Source organism: Myodes glareolus, chromosome 24, assembly GCF_982192425.1.
Source record: "Myodes glareolus chromosome 24, mMyoGla1.1, whole genome shotgun sequence".
NCBI classification, from domain to species: domain Eukaryota; kingdom Metazoa; phylum Chordata; class Mammalia; order Rodentia; family Cricetidae; genus Myodes; species Myodes glareolus.
The window spans coordinates 8561826-8587596 of record NC_142049.1 but is presented as its reverse complement, the minus strand read 5'-3'; the positions used below and the strand labels follow the sequence as shown (position 1 = coordinate 8587596).

The following is a 25771-nucleotide window of genomic DNA, read 5'->3' as shown; positions in this document are numbered from 1 at the left end:
TTATTGGGGTTTCTGCTAGAACTGAAGTTAAGTCCTAATTTTAGCCTTGACAAACCAGGATTATTTCAGGACAGGTTCGGCTGCAGGGCAGGTGGGCAAGGAGAGTTCTGAAGGAAGGATGGAATCCCAGGGTGAGATGGACAAAGAGAGCTCTGGTCACATGTCAATTCTTATATTGTTATTCTACTTAATTATTGGAAAATAATAATTGCAACTCTAGTAGGAACTCATAGGTAGAGAGGTTCATTCAAAAACTGGAGAGCATCTTGCTTCTCAATCTATGCTCATTTCTCAACCTATTTAATTCTTATATGTATAGTTATCCTTCCTGTCCTGGAGGCCAAACTGTCTCCAATAAGCAAATTTTTTTCATGCCTGTCTACCTTCTTTTCTTCCTTCTGTCCTTTTTTTCCTTTCTTTTCTTTTTTTTCTTTCTTTCTTTTTTTTTTTTTTTAGAACAGCTAGAGGGTATTTTGAAAAAATTAATCCAGAAACTTGCAGGACCCTTAAGTTTTTTTTCTTTTCTAAATATTCACACCAATAATGAAGAATAGTATGTTTTTGTAAGTACTAAAATTTCATATTGCCTTTCTATAATTTAATTCCGTTGAAGTTCAGGGACAGAGTTTCTGTACTCCTGCCTCATATTCATGAATCTATATGTAACTATATGAATCATATGTATCTATATGAATTTCACTCAACTCCTCCCCATGGGGACTGTCATGAAGGGGGAAACTTTCACGATGGCTTTCTCCATACCTCCTCCCTCTAGTGTTCCTACTGTCAATTTCACGTCTACGTCGGACTCCTTGGCAAACTCTCTAGACTCAGAGAAACAGTCAGTCTACCTCTGCCTGTTACACTAATTACCATTGCATCTGTCACTCCTACAAGCTTGCTCACCTGCATCAGGTTGAAAAGAAAAATGTTTAACCCCTTTCTTTACAGAACACAGGCTCAAGGAATGAAGAAGAATGACGGGAAAGCCCAAATCAGCCATAAACGTAGTGAAGTATCACCTACCTTCCTATATTTGGAATAGGTGGACGTTTCTCTCATCAGGACTTTTAAACAGGAGAGTACTCCTTGTACATATGAACACTCGTCAAGCACTATTCCTCTCATCTGTTCTGTTGACCAGCAAGGCGTGTATTAAGCTGCCACCTGTGTACTGCTGCGCTATTAGCGAGGGCTTTGCAGAGTATTATAATTATCTACAAAGTGCTCATCCTAACTAGTAATGAAAACCAAATTAAATTGCCAATGGCATGAACTTCTTATTTTACCAGGTTCATAACAACTTTTCCAAAGGCTAAATGACCAGTGTGTGTACAAATGCGGAGCAAAGATGTGCTCATATACTCCCACGACAGCAGGGCTGTAAATATGCAAATCTTCTGTAAAAGTAATTGGGCAATAATTTCTAAGCTCTGTGGGACAAGAATCCATCTCTCATTTTCCATTGATTAACAAGGTACTTTGGGATGTGGGATAGTTCAATAATGAATTGTTAAAAAATATTGACAGAAGGACTTCATACATAATATGTGCCTTAAAAATTTTCACAGCCTTTCTCTTTCTGAAAACTCATCCACCATGAGAAGTGTGGTCCAAGTCCCATATATACAAATGATTACTTCAGAGGTTTTCATAGTAAAATTAAAAATTCTTCCAAGATAACTCAAATATCCAACAATACGGCTTTATGTGGTAAAGAATTTAAAATTTATACCAATATAAATAATTCATAATAAGGGAAATATTAAAAACATGATTTTAATTAAAAACACATAAATTCTCTCTTTTACCCTACCAGTCCTTTCCATATCTATACTGGGTTCTGGTTCAGTGTTTTTATTGGAGTCCTCAGTGCACTACTCGGTGGGTCTGTATCTTATGCTTTTTCTTGGGCTCTTTTATTTTTGGTTGTTCATTTTGTCCCATTTGAATGTGTTAGTTTTGTTTTTTTTATTATTTTTTACATTATTATTATTATCCCTTAGAAGCCTGTTTGTTTTCTAATGAGAGACAGAAATGGTTTAGATCTGGATTGGGTGGAACATGGGGAGGTACGGGGAGGAATAGAAGAAGAAGGAGAAATTGAAATCAGAATATAGTATGTGAGAATAAAAATCTATTTTCAATGAAAATCAAAAAGTATAATTTAATATTATTAACTCATTTGGTCAATATAAATGTGAATCTGTTTAGCTAGATCTGTGAGCAGGTAAACAAAAGCACTGAATTTTCCACTGAAGTTATGTTTGGAGGCATAAAACGAACTAAAAATCGAGGCTAGGAGAAGTCTCAGCTGGTCAGGTGCTTACAGTGCAAGCGTAAGAAACTGAGCCTAGATCCCCAGAACACATAATGAAAAGTCAGATTGGGGCACGATGCCCCTAAACTCCAGCATGGGAGAGGGAGAGACAGACTGATCCCTGGAGCCCTCCAACCAGCTAGTCTACACAAGCAGTGAACTCCAGATTCAAGGAGAGAGCCTATCTCAAGAAAGAAAGAGGAAAGAGACTCATGAAGACACCAAACACCACACACATATGTGCACGCAAACACACGGAAGGGGTTATGAAGATATGTTAATAATGGTAAATTTTGGGTGAAATTACAGATGACCTTGAGGTTTTAATATCTTGTGCTCATAATATATTTACTGTCCATTTGTATTATTTCTCTCACAGTGCAAAATAAAATTATTCTAAAGTAGTAAAATATCTTTTTAAATTTATAACTATATCATTATTCTCTTAGTTTAAATTTTTACTTGTTAAATTAAGTGAAATTGAAGGCTGAATACAAAAAGCACTTCAATTAAGAATGTGAACTTGTGTGATAGAAAATAAGTAAAAAAAAATAAATTAAATGCATGCACAACCAAAACACACATAGAAAAGGTCTGCTGAATAATTAAGTCATGGGCAAGTAAACATAACATACATACATTAAGGCTATTATAATCGATGCCCACCACTAATGAAAACCACCAGCTGTTACGATAAAGTCCAAAAATGTTTCATTCATGGATTTTCAATGTGGTAATGCTAACTACAATCCTCTGAGCATTTAAGGCTTAGTCACAAAAATGATAGAAAAGTCATTAGAGAATGTACATTGGAGTCTATGGGAACTAAATATAAGACAACATTTTGTGACATGTCACTCTTGTAGAGGACTGACTCCTCCATTAAACTACAATGTTAAGTAAATAAGTTTGATGTTTTGATTGTGCTTTTAAAGCACAGTATTCTGCCGCTTTCGCAGAGACTCCATAACCTATTTGAAAATTGATTTTGAATAGTTATTCCAGTATTTGAAAAGGACCATAGCACAGAAAAAGAATTTGACTTAAGATAAAACAAACGCACATTGATATGAATACTGCATCTGCATAGGTAGACAATACAGCTACAAATATTATTTAGGGAGATGTACCCACTATAATGTTATTAGAATTGTTTCAAAGGTACGACTAAACAACTAGGGTATATGAGGAGTCTCACATTTTCTAAGTGGAGCTCCAATTAACCACAATAGAAGGCAATTAACTCTAGCAACACAGCATTCCACATTAAGACATTCTGAGAGCTATAAAGATTGAAGAGGAAGAGGGACTCAAACCACACCTTAAAAACGGATAGATTTTTGTAGGCAGAAAGGGATCATACATCAGCAGAAAATGGAAATCAGCTGGTCCAGGCAGAAGTTAGTAAGGATCTTTCTGTGAAGAGTTAGGTAACAGTTATTTAAGTACATTCAGGCTTTAGGGTTTTTGTTGCAACTTTTCAACTCTGCTGTTACAACAGCCAAAGAGCTACAGATAGTATGCCTAAATGATTGAATAAAAATAATTTATAGCTAGCACAAAACTATTTCACATAGATTTCATGTTTGATACAATATTCCTTTGATGTTTATAGCTATAAAATATATATATATATATATATATATACATTTTTCTTAATTCACAGATTGTACAAAAATTGAGCAGACTGGCGTTTATCTGCATGCAGGTTGCACTTTGCTGAGTTATGGATTATTTGAAGAGCAAATTAAACACACACAATAGTTTTGATTGCCTGAACCCCTGGTCACGTTCTTATATGGGAAAATGTTTCCATTGCACAATAAATAAATTATAATTCCTTCCTATCTTCATGTGAAATGACATTTATAGATAATACAGGTACCTACATACATGCAAATTTTTAAAAAGCACAATAACGGAAGTAAAAAGGAGAAATAAAAAGAAAGACTTCTATTTAAAGAACTGTATTTTTAGCATAAAGACTCAATTATATTAGATGAAGTATTAAAAGAGTAAAATGCTTGCATGTTCTGACAATGAATAAATATGGATTTAAATGGAATAACAAGATGCCATTTCCCTAAAAAATATAGAAATATATTAGATGTAATACAAAGGATAACCAGACTACAATTCATATCTCCAGAGAATCTAGGTAGCAAGGAGGACCCTAAGAGATATGGATCACCCTGGGAAGGGGAATTAAAGTGAGATTTCCTGGGTAAACTGGGAGTGAAGGGGGACAAAAAGGGGAGTAGAAGGCAGATGAGAAAATGAGGGAACCAGGTGATCAAGGAGGGAGGGATGGAGGGGGAGGGCAATGAAAGAGACATATTGATAGAGAGAGCCGCTATGGGGTTCGGGACAAACCTGGTGCTAGGGAAATTTCCAAGAGTCCACCACAAGGATGAGCCCAGGTAAAACTCTTAGCAATAGTGGAGAAGGTGCCTGAACTGGCCTTCCCCTGTAATCAGATTGATCGATATCCCAACTATCCTCATAGAGCCTTCATCCAATAACTGATAGAACCAGGTGCAGAGATCCATACCCAAGCACCAGGCTAAACTTTGGGAATCCAGTCGAAGAGAGGGAGGAGGGAAGGGGGAATATATGAGCAAGGGAGGTCAAGATCATGATGGAGAAATCTACAGAGACAGCTGAGTTGAGCTCATGGAAAATCATGAACTCTAGACCGACAGCTGTGTAGTCCTACATGGGACAAACTAGGTCTTCAGTTTGTGGAAGACAGTAGTGAAATTTGAGTTATCTGAAGGGCCCCTGGCAGTAGAACCAGGATCTCTCCCTGTTACATGAGCTAGCTTGTTGGGGTCTATTCCCTATGTTGGGATTCCATGCTCAGTTTTAACGCCTGAGCGAGTTACTTGGTCCTGCTCCAACTTAATGTGCAAGACTTTGTTGACTCCCTAAGGGAGCCCTTACCCATTGGGAGGAGTGACTAGGAGGTGGACTGGCAGGGAGGTGAGGGCATGGGGAAGAGAAGTGGGAGGAAGAACTGTGACTGGAATGTAAAATGAAATTTAAAAGAAAAATAAATTATAAAAAACACAGAAATATGTAAGGGATTCCAGTTATGAATTAGTGTGAGACACAAATAATAACTGATGTGTGATAAAAGTTTAAAGGCAATAATTTGATGTATGGATTATCTAAACGAAAACTGTTGAAAGCTGAGGTGGAAAAAATTAGAATGTCATATTCTTGCAAACAACCAGGTCTTATTTTTAAGATTAGTCTCAGGATTTAAAAAAATGTTTTGCATGAAGCTTATAATTAAGGAGATATATGTTAAACTAGAGTTGACCACAAAGTCATTTATACATGTAGTAATATACCATTGCGCTCACAAAGGGCACACCTTTCGTGATTTTATGTGCCAATTAAAACTACTGAAAATAAATAAAGGCATGCTAGAAAGGCAGCTTCCTGGGTGGCTATCATCTTTCAATATGTATGTATGTATGTGTGTATGCATGTATGTATGTATGTATGTATGCATGCATGTGTATGTATACATGCATGTGTGTATGTTTGCTTATTTTAATTTATCTATCTGCCATTTATCTTGTAAAATCTTCTATCTTGTAAAGGCAATACTTTTGACTTCCTGTACTCTAAAATTTAATTCCTTGATTAAAAATGGGCACTGATAGATATGAAGTAAATCTAGAGCTAGAGCGGTGATTTAGCAGTAAAGAGGACCTGCTGCTTTTACAAAGGACACACATTTATGGCTCAGCTCCCATGTCCAGCGGCTCACTATCACCTGCAGTTCACACTCTACAGGATGCAAAACTCTTCTGAACTCCAAGGAACTCTCCCCTGCCCACACATCAATAAAAACAAATAGTTAAAAACTAATAAATCTAACACCTTTGGGGTTGATAGGGCAGTTAAGTGCAGACAACACCTGCAGCCAAGTTAGAGTAATACTCAGATTATCAGATTAAATAAGATTAGAGATGACATAGTTGTCTACATGTGTGAGGCTCTGGGTTTGTTGTCCTGATCTATAGAGCAAAAAGGATTGGAGCTCTTTGTTGGGTGCAGGAACACATGCTTAAAATGATGATGGTGGTGATGATGGTCATGATGATGAGAACGATGAAAGAAAAAAACAAAAAAATCAAAACAAGAGGCACCAAGGAAATATTACATCACTCATCGTTTTATGGAATGAAGTCTTTTTAAAATCTTTTATTAGTAAAATTTGATGAGCTCATAAATTCCATGTTCCTACTAATTGAAAACATTTAATTACAGATCCTTTGATCACATTTTACTTTCTTGAGCACTAGTAACTCTAGTTAATGACACTGTACAGCATATTTCCAAATAACCAAAGGAGAGGCTTTTAAACGTTCTTACCAGAAAGAAAGGGACGATGGGTACTAATTAGTTCCCCAACCCACACCATGATATACAAACACATTTAAAGATCGCATTGCACATTCCAAATGCACATATTTATTACTTGCCAGCTAACAAAATAAAACATTAAAATAAAACAAACAAAAATGGATCTACATTTACTTGAAGAAGGCTCAAATCTGTTCAGTTACACACCTGCTGATGAAGCCTACAAGAACAGATGAACACTGAGGATTTGTATTAAGGATGCTACCACCTGAAACAGGATGAATGTAAGTCTAGAGTTTTTTCAAAATGGTAAGCAACTCTTGATACATACAATAGGATTAAGTATAAAGGTTCCTTGTTATACACAGGAATTGTATTTCTAGGAAATTCAATGATAAATAGATGTTTTCAAGAACATTTTGCCTTTACCCATAAACCTAAGCTTGACTTTAGCTTTAGGTTTTTTTTTTTTTTTTTTGGATAATCTGTATCAATGTGCAGAACGAAGTTCAAAATTATAGTATATTCCTGCTGGAAATATTGCTGTGGTGTAGAATTTCCCTCTGTATGCTGTGATTACCATTGATTAAAGAAACTGCTTTGGGTCTATAGCAGGGTAGAACAGAGCTAGGTGGGGAAAACTAAACTGAATGCTGGGAGAAAAAAGGTGGAGTCAGGGGACACCATGGAGCTGTCAGAGGAGAAAGACACAAGCTGCCAGCCAGAACCTTGCCAGTAAGTCACGAGCCTTGTGGTAAAATATAAAATAATAGAAATGGGTTAATCAAAGGTATAAGAGCTAGCTAGCAATACACTTAAGTGATTAGCCAAGCAGTGATTTAAATAATATAGCTTCTGAGTGATTATTTCCTGGTCTGGGCAGCCAGGAATGAATAAGCGGCCTCCTACTACATTGCTGTATAAGACTGTTCCTCATACTTTAGTACATTTACCATCCATGGTCTCCTACTTCTAAATGCCAGTCTAACATTCCCATCACTGTCAACACAAAAGCATCTTCCTGCATGTGAAATGTTTCCTAGGCCAGACCTAGTGGTACATGTCCATAATCACATTACTCAGGAGTATGATACAAGTACCTTGCCACATGTTCCAGGCCAGACTAAGCCACACAGCAAAACTATATCCCAGAAAACCAAACCAAACTAAACAAACAAATAAAAACCAGCACAATAACTAATGTTTTCTAGTAGCTTTTCTAATTTTCATGACTGCCAGTCTTACTTCTAAGTAAAAATTAGGTTTGTGTATTGATATATTTTTTGTTCAATTCTCAATACCTTGCATGCCTAATAGCTTTTCTGGCAGAAAGCCCCACAAGGATGAGGGCAGAGGGAGAGCATCTTGGAACAGTAGAAAGATAATTCAATTCTGAGTTGAGAAACGCAGGCCAAAATAAGTCTGCCACAAACTAAATGAACTTGGGCAAGTCTCTTAACTTTCCTAGGCTTCAGGCTCTTATTTGGAAAATGTTTGGTGGCCATGGAGTTGCAATCCAGTTCTACACCAGCAGAAAAAGCATCCGGAAGCATTTGAGAGTTTCAAGGACTGGAATGCAGTATAATCACAGTGACGAACACCAAGTGTAAAACAGCAACAGATCAAGGAACACGAGAAAGCGGAAAGTAGACCATGGAGACGGTGGTATCCAAGAGACATTTGAGCTCTCTATGTACTTCCCTACATAGACAGATCGAACCAATGTGTGAGATTTACAAACCCTGGGCGATGTGAGAGAGCATGTGGGGACCAAGAACAGCCTCATCATGGACTCTTTTGCTTATACACATTGACTGCTTGTTCCCCATTCCTTGCCACATGCATTGGCGACCTAACCTAACTTGACACTCGCACACATGAATGAGGTTAGGATTAGTATCCCATGGTGGTGTTGATGCTTTTGGCTTTCACCAACACTTCTACATCGTACTGTCTTTCACCCTGACGAGCCAGGACAAGGACCTACAAAGATGTCACAGGATTCCTGAGACAAAGGAACAATGTAGAAGAAAGGAGATTAGGAATCTACAGTTGGAAGCCAGTCCTCCTAAACATGTGCATGACTCTAACCCTTTACGGAAATTTTTGGCCAGTTGGGCAATTACGGAGGTCTATAGTGTGTGTGGCGATGGTAGGTGTGTGCAGTCCCCCTTGCAGGGCTGACGACAAGCGCTGCTGTCAGATGGAGTAGGATGAAAATGGGAGCCAAAGACACACATAGTGGAAACCAGCTGTGCCCTTTTCAGTAACGTGACTATGACAAGGTCACTCTGAGATGCCGTTTCAATAGCTTAATGGATGGACTGAAGTAGGATGTTGTCAGTGTTAAAGGAAAACTCTGTGTGGTAAAGCCCTGACTTCAGCATCAGGAGCACTCAGTAGATGCCACAAAACCTCTGCTCTTCTCCATCCTGCCCTCTGTGCCGAGTCTCTCCTTGATCTGCCCTGTGGAGAGGGCTCTGCTGATGTCAGCATCCAGTGATGTGCGCAGCCGGGGTGTTGAGTGGCTTCAAGCTGGCCACAGGAACTTTCATTCTTCCTTGACTTGTGTTTCCCTTCCCCAGAGTGCCTGGTGTTTCCCAGAATTTTTTTTTTAAAAGCCTCATCCCCTTTGGTAAGTAGAGGGATCTTTCAAAGAAGGCAAGGAGCTATAAGAAGCTTTGAGATATTTCTGATGGGGGCTCAAGCTAAAGCCGAGATTCAGTGCCGTGATGTCTGACTTTTTGGATTAAAAAGTTGTCCATTCAATGTTGTTGTAAATTGCTCATTTTTGGAGTTAGTATCAGGATTGTTGAGGGAGATCTAGATTTACTACTTCAAATGCAGTCCCTGCCTCCAAAGGAAGTTGCTGGAAAAAAAATCTAATTTTTCCTTAACTTTTGAATATAAGGTCATGGGAATTATTCTTCATTAATATAATCCTATTTTACCTCCCCTTATCCCCCCCTCGTATCTGTCTCTGTTTCTCTTTCTCTTTTTGTGGGCATGGTTTTAAATTTCTGAGAACCTGAAGGACAAAATGTCACCCCAGTGGTACAGACCTATGCCAAAAGTTTCTGGACAATTGCCTAGCTTAACCTTCATCATTAAAGGGGAGCCATAAAAATTCTAATGAAAGGGCATAATACAGGAGGATAGTAAGTACTTCAGGTTAAAAAAAACACAAAATTTTGATATCACTGGTAGTAATAAATACCATGTGCTGAAACATTGGGCTTCAGGTGTCATTTGGGGGTGTTTATAGAAATTGTATTCAATTCTTATTCCATGTCCCTGCAACATGACTTTCTCATCCAGCATTTTACAGAAAAGAAAAACGAGGCTTATAGACATTAAGCAAAGGCGACCACACAGAGCTGTGAGTTCAAATTTAGGGTTATTTGGAACTGAAGTGTAATCTCTGCCCAGAGTCCCTCGCATGAACTCATAGATATCAGCTTGCAAAGTGAATGGACAGCGGTGCTTGTCTGACCTGGACACACACTGGAGTCACCTAAGAGGAGGGAACCTCACCTGAAAAAAAGTCTCCCTAAGATCAGGACTACTGGAAGTCCTTGGTATATTTTCTTAATTAATTATTGCTATAGCAGGGTCCGGCCCAATACAGGTGGTAACATCCTTAAGCAGATGTTCCTGGGGTGTATAAGAAATTGGCTGAGCAAGCCATGAAGAGCAAGCCATTGAGAAGCATTCTTCCAAGGCCTCTGCTTCAATCTCTGCCTCCACTTGACTCACCATTATGACGGACTATAAGCAGTAAGACGTAATAAACCCTTTCCGCCCAAGTTGATTTTTGTCATGGTGTTTATCAGAGCAGCAGAAACATAGCTAAGATAGAACTGAAGGAGATTTTGGGTCTCCGCAATATTGGAGAAATTTAGGTCTACAAGTATTCATTGCTCCAGAGTCTCTAAATGCACACGATGGGAACTTCCACATGCTTTGAAAACTTTAAGTCATGATATAATAGCGTAGATCGTAGCGTAGATCTACCAAATGCGTAGATCGTGATAGGATATGAGATCTGATGCAGTAGTAATCCACTTTGTTTCCTAGTATATTCAGTGTTGACACAGGGCTATATCATAGGCACTTGGTATGCAATAATAGAATAGACAATGAATGATAAAGAAACCAATACATATGACAATAATCTCCAAGCTACCATGGGTCTGTTATCCCTCCCTGAAGTCTGAAGTAGGAAGAAATGCCTTATAAGGAATTATATCTTTGCAAGACTAACTCTAGTAATGTAGACACAACATTACATAACTCACATCTGGATGCTACAATTTTCCATTTTTCTTACCCATTATTATGATTCTATTAACTATCTATTCAATGGAATAAAAACTTATTCAGGAAGAGATAGAGCTACTTTTTAGACCAACTAAGGAGCAGCATAATGGCAGAGTTCTGCTAGTTCTCATCTCCTCAAATTATGGGACTTTGGTAAAGAGGTTTGAGAGAAAGGCGAATCATTACTATAGCCCCCAATTAGAGTAGCTGGAAATCACACTGCAATACAATAAATATCTGTGGGAACAGGACCTCAGCTCCCAAACACTAAGGTGCTTCAGGCTACAGGTGGGTCACTGGGATATTCTAACCATGCATCACTTTTTTGCTCTTGGCTTTACAGAGAGCATTTTTAGTGTCCTTAGAAGCCCCCCCTCGTTATTAGAACATTTAACAATCTCTGTGTGAAATTAAAGGGTAAAATAGCATTAGAAAACTCTCAAAGCAGATTTAGAATTAACAGACATATGTATGCACAGACATGCACATCCTTGTGTTCATGATAGTATACAGATTCTCTGAGTGATGAGACATATTCCCATAATTTAAATATTGGTAAAGTGCTACAAATCTACACATGAATGAATCAAGACTCTCACACCCATATTTCAGCCTATTTCATTTACTAAACGATAAGGGAAAACACTTTAAATGAAGAGACATTTCCAGAGAAATGAATGAAGCATTCTTTGAAAAGTAAGCTAAAATTTTCCCATTGATAAACTAAGAATGATAGAGAATGTTAATTTTTATGTATGTAAAGCTACATCTGTGTATACACACACACACATATATATATTTATATGCATTTATGAAAATATAGATGTAATATAGCACATACATTTAAGGGAGAGACAAATAGTTAAGTATTAGAAATAGTTGCATGCATATTTTAAGTTTATGTATACACGCATTAAGAAGTTAATTATTCCTTATCATCTGTTTGGACGGGCGCAGAAAAGGGTAGGATGGACTAATCAACTCAAAAAAAGGACTTCTGCAGGTAGCAGATAAGAAAGACTGGAAAGAAAAAAATCTGCTGAGAGAAGACTGTCATAACATTGAAAAGCTTAAACAATATGGGATTATGACTCTAACATTGAGGCTCACTATTCTAGTCAATAATAAAGTATATGTGAGTGATAAGAATATGCCAAGAAATATGTACGCTAAGGGGTAAGGAGATTGGGGCTGCTTCGATTTACTGCCCTCTCATAGGTCAATGGCCCCTTAATTATCAGTGCAGAGTCTATTTCAAACCCTTAAAGTATTAATTAGTTATAAATTTCAGGCAAGCAGGAAAATGACTTGGTTAAAAAGGAAGAAAGAAAGAAGTTTGTCTTGGCTGGAGTGTTTATTAATATTTTCATTATGTTGTTATTACAAGGTAATAGTAAAGATTTGGATCTAGGAAATTGTCATTTATGAAACTAAAAGCATATTATCCCTTGGATAAAAAAAAGGATTTGAATGATAAACCAAATCGATTTCTCTGTGTAAACATTCTAAGGTACATGATATTGAGTAAGTTTTGTCTTAGTAGAATTTAATGCAGCCTACACATACTTATAGGTTAAAGAATATTAAACCCATGGTTTATCGATGAGCACATGGAATTATCACAATCGCCAAGGCTCCTTATGCAGTTTGGAGTTCATAGTAACTTTAAAATTTGTCTACATTTCCCAACACCAGGCTCTATTGAGAGCTGAACTAATGGACAATGCACGATGGGAGAGTCTGTCTTTCTAAGTAAAGCCAATTCCGTACCAATGAATTAAAAAACCATATACTTGGCCATGAATATATAACCATACCATTAAAAATTAGTGAGATACGGCATTCTTGGAAGTCCTTAAGCAAAACTATTACTGAAATTAAAACTCTCTCCACACCTCTTCGATCATAACATTTTACTCGTGATCAATCTTCACTCTCAATTGTATTAAAAATGCTAAAATTGAGATCCCTCCCCCCACAACACAGCCTTTCTTCCCAGTGCATATTTAAGAATGATCTCTGCTCTATGATTATGATAGTGTCTACAGGTGCATATTATTTATGTTGATAGCATTTGCAGGAAGTCGCCCCCTCCCCCTTTGTCAAAAGCAGGAAAACAAAAATAAGTCCATTTTCTTTCTGGTAAAATGCTGGTAGTTCGAGGGCAGAAAAATCATTAGGAGTCAAATTAAATTAATATGCCTAAGTTTAGAAAGGCATTGTAAGAGAAAAAGAGAAATGGTTGTAGCCCAAATATAAATGACCTTATTGCTTCTCTGAGATTAAATGTGTTTCCTTTTTTATAATAAGTAGGATCACCCTTCCTTTTGCTTCCAGTTCGTCTTTTCCTTTGTGATGTGAATTATGCACTAGAAACAAAATTTCTCCCTCATAACTGAAAAGACACATAGTATCATAAGGGCAAAACCAGAATAACACACATCAAGTTTCTCTTTTCTCCTTTGATGGAAAAATAAATGTTCTTTTATTTTTATCACGGTGGGAAGTGTCTGATTAAAATTCATTTTCTTTCTATTCCTTCTAATAATAATAATAATTCTAAAGGAGGCTAAGGGAAAAGTGAACTGTGGTTCAGGAGTCCCGGGGCTGCCAATAGACCCTGCTGCAGAATCCTAAACATCATGTGGGGATCTGAGAATGTGAGCTGGAAGAAAAGTCACCCACTCCCACGCTCAGCACCCCCGGTTTTCTACCCACTGCCCAGAAGTGTAAAACCACAAACATGTGTGAAACTAGAAAGCATTTTTTTTTTCGGCCTAACATTTTTCCAAGCAGACAAACCCAGTCAGCAGCAAGGACTCAGCAAAGTTTTCAAGGCACCCTGACCTTAAAACACAACTTTCCTACAACACAGAAAGAAAGTCACGAAGAAAAAGCTCACCTGTGCAGGGCTGAACCAACCATGTGGGCAGGCACAACGCTCCCCACAATTTCCCTTGCCCTTGGTGCTGGTCTTGTGGGGGCTTTTCCGTACACTGTCCCACAAGGTGACCAGCTTGGTCCTGTTTGAAGCCGCGCCCCCAGGTCCCGAGGAGGGCATAGTTTGAGAACTGTACCCGAGCCCTTGAGCATTCCTCTGCCAGCCACAGGCACAGTGGGCATCCCTGATGAGGGTGGGGGCACTCCTGCCAGCATCCATCCCATCTGACCCCCGGCTGCAGCTGTGCTGCTTGGTGAGGTATGCATTCATGCTGCACTGGTGCCTACTCTTTTCTTTGGTCAGCTCTGCATAGAAAGGCTCTCTCCCTCACACCCCTTTCTTCCAGGCAGTTGTAAGCGTCTTTTCTCTCTCCGGATGCCTCGGTATCTTTGACAGCTGCTATAAGCGGTTCATCGTGGGAGCAGAGGGAGCAGAGGGAGCAGCGAGAGCAGCTCTGCACAGCATTATCTGCGGGCTGGTAGCTCTTTGTCAATAGATGACTCAACTCACAGAGCAACTTGACAGTATCCCTGCTCTAGGCAGAAGCAATCAATGCTCCACACAGCTGGGCTACAAGACTGTACACTTTGTTACAAGCCCTCTTTGGATGGAGCCTCACAGGAACGAGTACTCCTCACAATTTGGCGTTCTCGCTTTCCCCTCCTCCCGGTCCACACACGAAATACAGGTCTCAGGAAAGAGAACTTTTTATCAGAGTAACAGGGACCTCTCCAGACGTGATGCATCTACACTGCAACATAAGCAGTGTGAAGTGATGGGAAAGTTAAGCTGGAAGGGAATGGACCACTATTTCTGGGAATATCTTATCCAGTTGCCAAGACATGAACCAAATCAGGAAATAATGAAATCAGAGCTTCAATATTTACCTCCCAAAGTATCCATTAATTTTTGAAAAAAATGATCGAGGTCACCACAGTGTAATACTAAAATCCGTTAAATTTTGAATTTAAGTTACTTTAAATCATTACATGCTATGATGCAAGTTTATGTTCTTTGTACTATGAACAATTATTAATTTTATTTCTTTCAAAATATGATGACTTTTAAGATTCAAAAATGACAGATTGGTTTATTTTAAAATAGTATTTTTCCTCACCCCAAATTATTCTGAGGCTTTACTTCCAAATACCTTCCCACAACAAATCCATTCACCACAAAAAGAGCCTGCATTTTAAACTGAAGGATATATTCAACCCTGTCATTCGGAGTTTGGTTTTCTAAGACATAATTTTCAAAATATTTCACTAAAAGTGAGCAAAATCTATCCAATTTAAAGCGATCTCTTTCCAAAGAGGACAGACCTATATTTCAATTTCAGCATGCTTACTGAAACACATTCACAGTCTTTTCAGTAAAGGGGAAGGCTAAATACAACCATACTTAAGAAATGGTGTTATCTTTGTGCATTTCCACATCTTTGACCAGACTGCCCATGCCTTTTACATGTTCCTCAAGAAAAGAAGCATTGGTTTGATTGAAAAGTAAGTTGTCATCTAGTTAGGAGCAAAAAAAAAAGCATAGCCCAATTCTCTAGCTAGCTAGACATAAACAACTGAACGCAATCAGACCTCGCAGTGGACTGAGGAGATTCGGGGACACTACTCACCTATTTCTGCCTCACCTGGGACTTCTTACTTCAGGCTCCAGAACTATTAACTTGCTCATTTCTACACAAGGACCCCTGATAAATCACTGCTAGATTTATACACTGGGAGAAGGAGCAGAGACCTATCCCCCACACAACTCCATCGAATGATTCTTTCCCGGGTTCTGCACAAACACCTAAGGAGTAGTAGCAAGTCCCATAGGGAAGGCATTCAAAGTAGCTTTGCTAAGCTGGGTGTGGCCATGAACTGTAACCTCAGTGCTGTTGGGGACAGACTGATGCAGGCTCCCTGGAGCTTGATTTGCCTCCAGTTTAGTATGAGATTCTGTAAGAGACCCTGTCTCAAAAGGAGGTAGAGAATGATAGACCATGTCACCTGATCTCCTTCTCCTAATCTCCAGTGCATGTATACATATGGATGCCTATACCAGTCCCCTCAAATACCTGCACACACACACACACACACACACACACACACACACACACACAAACACACACAAACAATAATGACACACTCTTGTTACTTAAGCACTGAAGAAGAGGGATTGCAGCTATTTCAAGGCAAGTCTAGGTACCTAATGATTTCAAGTTCAAACATCTCTACATATCATTACCAAATATTAAAACTTAAAACTAAAACCAAACTCCACACACACGATAAAATAAAGGGGAAGCCCTTCGTCTATTACTAACCATTTTCTCCACCACCTATCCTACTGCCCAGCACACAGTAAGCAATTTTTTGCTCTTTTGTTTTAGTTTTGAATAAATATGTGTGCTTACAAGCTCCTGTATATGCACATGTGTACACACACACACACACATAGAGAGAGAGAGAAAGAGAAAGAGAGAGAGAGAGAGAGAGAGAGAGAGAGAGAGAGAGAGAGAGAAGGAATGAAGGTGATAAGTAAACTTTTATAGTGCTGTTTAAGTCAGCAAAGCACAGGCAATCATTTTAGATTTTGGCGCTAGATTTGAGATGGTGCTCTTTATATGGATGTTTATCTAATGGAGAAGAAGAGGAGGAAGAGGAAGAGAGAGATTGGAACTACCGAGGAGAGATAGTTAATAACTTTATTTTACTCCTGAAAGAGAATCAAGGAGGCAAAATCAATAGAAAAGGACACTAAAACTGAGGCAAACAGAGTGATCAGTGGGAAACAAACAGGAAATCCTTTCCTACAACCTAGTGTTCTTATTCCGGACCAAGATATAAGTTACGCCTGAAAGAACTCCTGGGTCATATGAAGCCCCAGATCTTCAGACCAATCTGGTGCCACCATGACGCATGGCTTTACACTGGTCCTCGTCACAATATGACAATGTCATCACTTCAGCTGACAATGCTGGGGACTGAAAACGGTGGATCCCTTTGATTGAATGTGAACCATAGCTGTTTCTCCGGTGGTCTCCGCAGGTATCATTGCTCGGAAACCTATTGGCATCTGCAGAGAAGACATGTGCTGTCCTCACTCATTTTCATCTCCGGGATAGGAACCAATCTGTACAGAGTAAGTCAGCGTGCATCCATCACGGTTCTGTGATGGCGTGTGCAGTCAGACAGAGAGCTCCCTGGATGGGCGTTATTAGGGTGTTACACATCATCATAGGTTTCTAAATCTGCTCTTCAGAGATTTTTCAAATGAGCTGTTTCTTCTCATCAAAAAATATCTATTTTCATAAGCTCAGTACGTCATTTCTCAGTAGATAAATAAGTAGCCTATATTGCAGAGCCAGCATTGCTTTTGCTCAAAGATACTTAAGCACACAGCAAACTTTTATCAAAAGCTTACCAAGACTATATTGAAATCATTATTTCACTTTAGTGTGTACAAACTAAATTTTATTTTCAGCCTTCTCCTTTCCACCAGAATTTTTTTTTCTTTTCAAACAGGATATTCGACTTTCTGCATCTGAAGACAGACAGCTTAAACAGATAAATACGCCCAACGAGACCTCTGTACTATGAGACAGACCCACTAATTAACAATAATCCAATTTGATCATTCGTAATTGGACAGATGTAATAACCATGAGATGACATGAAATTCTGGTGAAACAAGAATTAGCAATGTTGAAGCGCATGTCCTACTTATCATTGTGATTTAACTTGGGCAGAAGATGAACTGGGTTATGCCTTGATGAGGTATATCTTATTGAACTCTCGGTGACCCGGCATTGATTATGTTTAACAAGCCATAGCCTTAAAACAAGAGTTCAAAACTAATATCTGGCCTGGTTTGTTTAATAAAAATAAACAGCACACAGATGAATCACTAAATAAATTGAAGTGTACTAAAATATTATGCAGAATTTTTTTCCAGATAAAATTTCTTTCAGGCACTCTATCCATAAGGGAAATGAAAATATTAATTACAAAAGAGCTAAGTGCTTGCTGCAAGACAACTGGAAAGCAGGAGCCCTTTAGCTGCCACAAGAAATAAGTGAAATATTGTAGAATGCCATACTACATTAGATAGAATCTATTTTGATTTGAAAAATGAAAAAAACATAAATGTATAAATGCTGGCAAGTCAATACTATTCTGTTTCTCCTTGGACTTGATAACTGTTGTATCAAGCACATTTAACTTTCAAAATTAGATAACCAAAAATATTTAAAATATCACATATTTTAAAATGATTTCCCAAATGCTAAACCAACTCAGTAATACACCTTACGAGACAGAACAAGTGGGAATCTATTGTCAATGGGTTTGTTTCCAGGGATGCAGAGATTTAGCCTGGACAGGCACATTGATAGAAAGTAACACACACAAAAACCTTCCAAATGTTCTCAAGATGAAAAAATGTATTTGGATTTGAGTGGGAAATGGGAGAGAATTAATCATAATTAATGGTAAGACTACATTATAAAACAGTTTTCAGGAAATTTTGACTTATGTTCTAATGCACTTAACAGCACCATTCCACAAATCAGAACACTAATTATGTGACAGTTTTTAGAGATTCTGAAAATAACAATAGTAAAATTGCAATAATTTTTCTAATATGCATATTTTAGCAATTGAATTTATGTGCTGAGCTATACCTCCACAAGTAATTTGATCTCATTCTCTGAGATTCAACTAACTTCTGTAAGCAACCCGTTTTCCCCAGCACATTAAGACACATTATAACGTATCTATATTTGTCTATTTAAATATCTTTAGTATTTGTCTCTTTCTCTCAGTCACCATCATGACAACCCTAGTCCAAGCTCACATAAATTTACTGTGCACTGGTAGAGGAGCTGAGTTGCCAGACACCCTTGCTCTGATTCAGACAGCCAAAGTGAGTCCTAAAATAAATTGCAATCCATCCTATCCTGCTAATTATTTATCAACCAAGTCTCATTTGCTGGGATCTTTATTCTCACAGATAGAAGTGGGTGTATGACTCTTCTCCGTGTCTTGTGTGATCCTGTTTCTGCTGCACTTAGCAGCCTGGTTCATGTTTCATTCCTCTCGTGTCTTCAACTCACCTAGAGTCTGAGCACAGGTTCTCAGATTCAGATTCGGTCACTGGACACGCTGTTGTCCTCACTCTGAATTTGTCCCATAAGCTCTCCTGATTTAGTGTACTAGGAGCTATCTCTCCAAATCCACCCTAATAACACATTACAACCCAAGAATTGAATTTATTTTGCATATCAGCTTCAAATGCAAGTTTTAAGCCTTGTTTTCTACTGGGTTGGCATATCTCAGTCTCCTCTTTAAGAAAATCTGGTGGCTTCCTTGCTCTCAGAACTCAATGCCATCAGGGAACTATCCTTTGAACAGTGACTTCTTTGAAGATAGACCACACTTTTCTTCCATCTAACATTGATTTTCTGTGCATCTACTATAAGACTATCCTAATTGTATGTAAAATAAGAATGCTGGTTTTACTTTTTCATTCCCTTCACAAAGCATAACCTAAGCCATCACCTTCCAGGTAAGGAGGACCTCCCTTGGATCTATATCCTCCGATCTTAGCATAAAGCAACAGTTGGTGTTTATTAAAATAATCAAGGAGGACAACATAGGTATTTTATATTGGCCATATCAACATGAGTATTTTAATCTGTGGCACACCTCTCAGTGTACAATAAATAAAGAGAGAGACATTGTGACTTTAAGACCAAAGCAACAATGGATTCTTAGGGTCATCAGTTCAGTGCAGCATTTATTATGTCCAGCTGCATAATTGTTAAAACTTGGTTTTGTGAAGAAGTGTATTAATGGTGAGGCCGTTGATATATTTGTCTTGAAAAGTATTGAAATAAATTATTTATTTTATTTAGACACTAATTCTTAAAGGCTGTACTTCTTGACAACCGGATCTCTTTCCTCAGATCTTTGTAAGTCTTCTCACTTTATAGACAGTATGAAACCTGAAGCATGTCTTCAAGTTCAAAGCCAGTTCCCTCCTAGGTGATAGATGGCTGTGGTCTGGAGTACTTCCTGTTCTTATAGAGTCCTTGCACTCAGTTCCAGGGACCCACCTGCGAGCTACAACCACTGCCATTCCGGGCCCAGGGGCTCCAGTGCCCCCTTCTGGCCTCCATGGGTATTGCATGTATTCACTGATCTTCCATGCTTGCAAAGTCATAAACATACATAAAAAATAGTATCTTTTTAATTTTTTTATTTAAAAAGCAAACAGTAATTTTTTAAGCCATCATAAAACTTTCATCCAACAACTGATGGAGGCAGATGTATGTTGTTGGAGGCCGCTTATTCATTTCCCAGCTGCCCAGACTCCTAAAATAACCACACAGAAACTATATTAATCAAATCACTGCTTGGCCCATTAGCTTTGGTTTCTTATTGGCTAAACCCTACATCTCAATTTAACCTATTTCTATTAATCTGTGTATCACAACATGGCTGTGGCTTACTGGCTAGGTTCCTGCTTCTCTGTTCCCAGCGGCGGCTAAATGGCATCTGACTCCCCCTTCTTTCTCCCAGCATTCAGTTTAGTATTCCCTGCCCTAGTTCTATTCTGCTAAGCCACTGGACGAAACAACTTCTTTATCGTTAACCAATAAAAATTCAATAGCACATACAGAAGGACTACCCACACCAGATGCAGAGATGCTAAGCCACTGGACGAAACAGCTTATTTATCGCTAGCCAATAAAAATTCAATAGCACATATACAGAAGGAATACCCACCCCAGATGCAGAGATCCACAATTAAGCACTAGGCCGAGCTCCCAGAGTCCAGACAAAAAGACGGAGGAGTGATAATAAGCGCAAATGGATCAAGACCATGATGTGGATACCCAGAGAAATAGCTGACCTGAACTAGTAGGAGCTCACTGACTCCAGAAGGACAGAGGGGAACCTGCATAGGACCAAACTAGGCCCTCTGTGGGTGACAGTTGTGTGACTGGGACAGTCTGTGGGACCACTGGCAGAAGGATCAGAATTTATCCCTGGTGTTTAAACTGGCTTTTTGGAGCCCATTCTCTTTGGAGGGGTTCCTTGCTCAGCCTAGATATAGCAGGGAGGGGTCTTGGTCCTGCCTCAAAGAGATATGCCAGACTTTCTTGACTTCCCATGGGAAGCTTTATCCTCTCTGAGGAGTAGATGTCAGGTGGGATGGGGGGAAGTGGGGGGAGCAGGAGGAGGGAGGGAATGGAAACTGGAATTGGTATGTAAAATGAGAAAAGTTTTTTTTTAAAAAAAAAGTAAATAAAAAATCCAATCAACTTAATTAATTAAGTAGGGAAATAATCTCAGACTCTGTTAAAACCATTGTTCTTCACAAGAAGACATCATATAAAGTAAATGACAACTCACAGAGCTTAAATGTGTGCATGAGAGGTGAAGGACACCAAGAATCTGCCCACACCTCCTAACAGTCAAACTACAAAGTTCAAAGATGTAGTAATATTTTAAAAAATATTATAAATGTATGCAGTATCAATTCCCTCAGATTTATCAACGTAGAACACAGTTCTGCCCAATACAAGCCATGTTGTTTAAAAGATCTCTAAAATCTATTTGCCTCCAATCATGACAGTTCTGCATGAGTCCATGAACTGGTGCTGCTGCCAGCCTCAGCCAGAGAAGCTTCCTCCTGGAGAAAGTAGCAGCCATTAATGCAGAACTTCGTAAATGTTCAAAGCCCCCGAGAATAAGAACTCTGAGCCTTCCGGTATCTACATAAAGCACTCCCCCTGCCCCCATCAAATCTCAGGGAACATCACAAAAGGGACAGAAAGAACTGGAGGATGGGGAGGAGTGTGGTGGCATTCTGTCCTCTGGTCGTTACATGGTTGTTACACACAGGAACTCACAGGATCTATGGTTACTTACACATATGTAACCAGAATAAGATCAAGCCATCTGAAACACCAGCATGGGAAGGAGTGGTTTCCCGTGTCAAGAAGCTGTTTTAGATAGGAAAAGCAGTTTACCTAGCCAAGAAGTTACCAGCAATTGATTACCATTGTAGTCACTGGTAGGTTCCCCATACTCCAGGGGATGACCCCACTCCCAAACACGCATGGCTGGCGCTAATTGAAGTAAGTGGTTTAAAAAATAATACACCAAAATTTATAAAAGGAAGACATGAATTTGGGAGAGAGATGTGATGGAAACTTCTGAAGGCTTTCATAGAAGGAAGTAGGGGTGGTTAGGATTAAGATACATAGTATACCTGGATACAGTTTTTAAAAATTAATAACATTTCTGAGTCATTAAGTAATCCCTCCAAAGTCTTCTTCCTATGACTAGCTGCTGGCAACCACCATTCTATTTTCCTGTTTCTATGAATTAAACTGCTTTATATATTCCTTACCCTTGATGTTTGTGCAGTATTGACCCGTTTGTTACTGGTTCATTCCATTCTGTAGCATGTCCTTGAGTGGCCTATGTTAAAAATAGGATTTCCTTCTGCTTGATGGTTAAATACTATTCCTCCTGTGTGCGTATGTGTGGGGGTGTGCTTGTGCGTATGCATGTATGTGTGCATGCTGTGATGGACTATAGTAGATAGTGTAAGTGGATAGAGATAGATATTAATACATAGGCAAACAGATAAATACACAGATATACATAGTTGCACAGAAAAATAATGTCCATCTACTGATAGACACTGAAGTGGTTTCTAGGTGGTTGGAACTAACTCTCAATATATACACAACTAGAACAAAAACTTCCTGAGGGATAATATTGGAGGGTAAAGCTTAAAGGGGCAGGACCTAGTGAGAGGCCTAAGGTCATTATCTACCCTGTGCTGTGAACTGCTGTCTTACCATTGGCTCAAGAATTTGAGGTCATATGAACATGGACTGGAACTTTCCAAACTGCTAGCCAAGATAAATCATTCCCCTTTGTTGATTAATTATCTCTGATATTTGTTGTAACAAAAGTTGAGCAGCATCCCAATACCTCCCTCCCCCCACTTGAAGCAGAGGCCCTGGATTTCTTAAGTTGTTACACATGGAACTAGGGAAGGAACCAGAAGCCGGAACCTGCCTTTCACTGAAATAATTTGACAAGCTTTTAGTTTCCAGAGGTTTTGTTTGTAATGGATGGTCTCTGAATTTACTGAAATGCTTTGTAAAAATTCTTCTGGGTTAAAATTAAGGCAGACCCTGGCTTGTCAGAGATAATTCATTTGTGGATTGGCTTAAAGGCAAAGGCATGGGAGAGTAGAAATGACAGGTCCTCCTCCGGCTAAGTAAGTTCCTCTCCTTGGAGATGTAACAGTTTAATAAAGTTAGACCTAATTGGCCTTTCTGTGGCCACTGTTTTCCAGATTTACATTTCATTAATCATCCCCTTGGTGGTTCCATGTGATTTTTGCTTTTGGGTATATTCATTTGATTTAGTATGTATTTAGTTAGTGCCTATTTCTGGCTATGTGATATGAAACCGTAGACAGGAGAAAATTCTAGTGAGAACAGAGGCATTAGATACACACAGGCACGCAATAATGAAACGGCGTATACAGAGACGAGATGTAGGCACCTTCCCTTCTATTGAACTTGCCGCAGTAGGGTGAGTTTTATATATGAGAAAATATGTCTTCACTACCTCACGGCAAGCTTCAGAAGAGTTAGGGTCATCCTTGATTTTTATACTTAGAAACTCCTTTTTACTTTCTCCTTATAATATAATTTTTATCTATCTGTAAAGCCTGTCACTGAACTGCACTTAGGAAAAAAAACTGTATTTCCACTCAGGACACATGCTGTAATTCTGACACTGCCATCAAGTAACTGGTTTATCATTCTTATAACTTGATAGGGTTTCAGTTTTCATTATTGCATACAAACAAGCTGTAAAGAGCAGGGACAGCTGACAATGATACTCAGTCAACATAGTTAGGCTTGATCTTTGTTTTCATGATGACTTAAGAAATGTGGATTCAGCATTGCAAGGTGGAGAATATATGACTTGTCTTGTATTGTCAGTTTGCAGACTTTCAGGAAACTATACCACACAGACTACTGTGATATTATGGCGAATGACTGGCATCTGCAATAATTATCATATCTTCTTTCAATCATCTATTCAAAGTAGTGATGAGGACCTGCTCACCTTCCCTGACATATGTGCATTGTGTCTACTTACAGGTCTAAAAAATTTTCATTGAGGTATGAATGTTTGACCTTGGGCGGCATTTCATTCTTCTAATACTTGTCTGAACTTTTGTGCACTGTGACAAAGCTTTGCACAGCATTTACACACTTATTTTTCCTCATTCATTATTGATGAGGCAGGAACTCTAGAGTCAGACTTAAGTTCACATACCAAGTCTGATCATATTCAGATCATAAATTTGAACAAGTCACATAAAAGTCATAAATTTCAGTTTTTTTCACCTGTAAAAGAAAAAATTTCTTACCTCAGCAGAATCATATAAGAATAACATGAGTTAATTTCTGGAGAGTATTAATGTAGCAATATACCAGAAACATACTAGTACATCATAATGCTCAAAAGTCTACTGTCTGTCTGTTGTTCTATCTACCTACCTACCTACTTACATACCAGTTTAAAACCCTCTCTCCATTCTAGTTGTGAGGGCTACATGTTGATATTTAAACATTTGGAAATATCCATGAACAGATCATCAATAAAGGTCAGTAAAATGCAACTGAATATTGTTCTATACTGGTCCCAAACTGCTCTTTGTAATTTGTGTTTTGAGGAAGGTGTTGCCCTGAGTCAGGTGATCAGTAACAAAATCACCAAGAATACATCCACTGTTTATTGAACGCTTAGAGTCTCAAGTGTAGCACTTGTTTGATCATGGTTACTCTATATTATGAAAAATATTGTAGTTTATAATCTGAAAATATGCAGAATGGTTCTATAATTCTCTTATGACTCAGAATCAATAAAGTTCAGAACCTTTAATAAAGCATAGACCTAGACTACCTGACTTGTGCAATGAAACTGGTGTAAAACATCCAATAGAGGGCTTATGTCTAAAATATATAAAGAACTAAAAAAAAATAATTAAGAAGAAAACAAATAACCCAATTTAAAAACAGAGTACAGATCTTAACAGAGACTTCTCAAATGAGGAAATACAAATTCCAGAGAGACAAAGAGATGTTAACTTTCTTCAGTCATTGGAGAAATACAAATCAAAACTACTTTGAGATTTGAATCTCACACCCATCAGAATGGCTAAGATCAATAAAAAAAAAGACAGCTCATGCTGGAAAGGATACGAAGCAAGAGAAACACTCATCCATCGCTGGTGGGGCTGCACACTTGTACAGCCAGTATTGGAATCAATGTAGCAGTACCTCAGGATGGAACTCTACCTGCCACAAGATCCAGCTATACCACTTTTGGGTAAATAACCTAAAGGACATTTCATCCTATTACTTGGTCATCCATGTTCATTGCTTCTTTTTTCATAATAGCCAAAAAATGGAAACAACCTAGATGTCTCTCAGCAGATAAATGAATAAAGAAAATGTGGAACATTTACAGAATGGAATATCACTCACCCATTTAAAAAATAAAATCGGGAAATTTTCAGATAAATGAATGGAAATTGAAAAAAACTCTCCCTGAGTGAGTTAACCTACACCAAGTAGAAAAATGCAGTATACGTTTGCTTATATAGGTACATTAGCTGTTAAGTCGATAATAACCAAACTACAACATGTAGAACCACAGAGGTTAGTACAAAGTAAGCAGCTGGGGTTTGGGCTTGAGGAGCAG

At 38.5% G+C, this 25771-nt stretch overlaps 1 protein-coding gene across 24 annotated transcripts in view; it reads right to left on the bottom strand.

Moving 5' to 3' along the window:
• The window catches only part of Dlg2 (discs large MAGUK scaffold protein 2), a 1777227-nt gene that overhangs the window by 692569 nt on the left and 1058887 nt on the right, over nucleotides 1–25771 (bottom strand). For 2 of the 24 annotated variants that reach the window (XM_048435196.3, XM_048435200.3), the window contains exon 1: nucleotides 13923–14377. The exons of 19 other annotated variants lie outside the window; for them this stretch is intronic. In XM_048435196.3, the coding sequence (XP_048291153.3) occupies nucleotides 13923–14231 (309 nt within the window). In that variant the 5' untranslated portion in view covers nucleotides 14232–14377. Of the gene's footprint in view, nucleotides 1–13922; nucleotides 14381–25771 lie in introns of those variants that run through there. 3 more of the 24 variants (XM_048435199.3, XM_048435201.3, XM_085683009.2) reach the window with 2 other exon arrangements.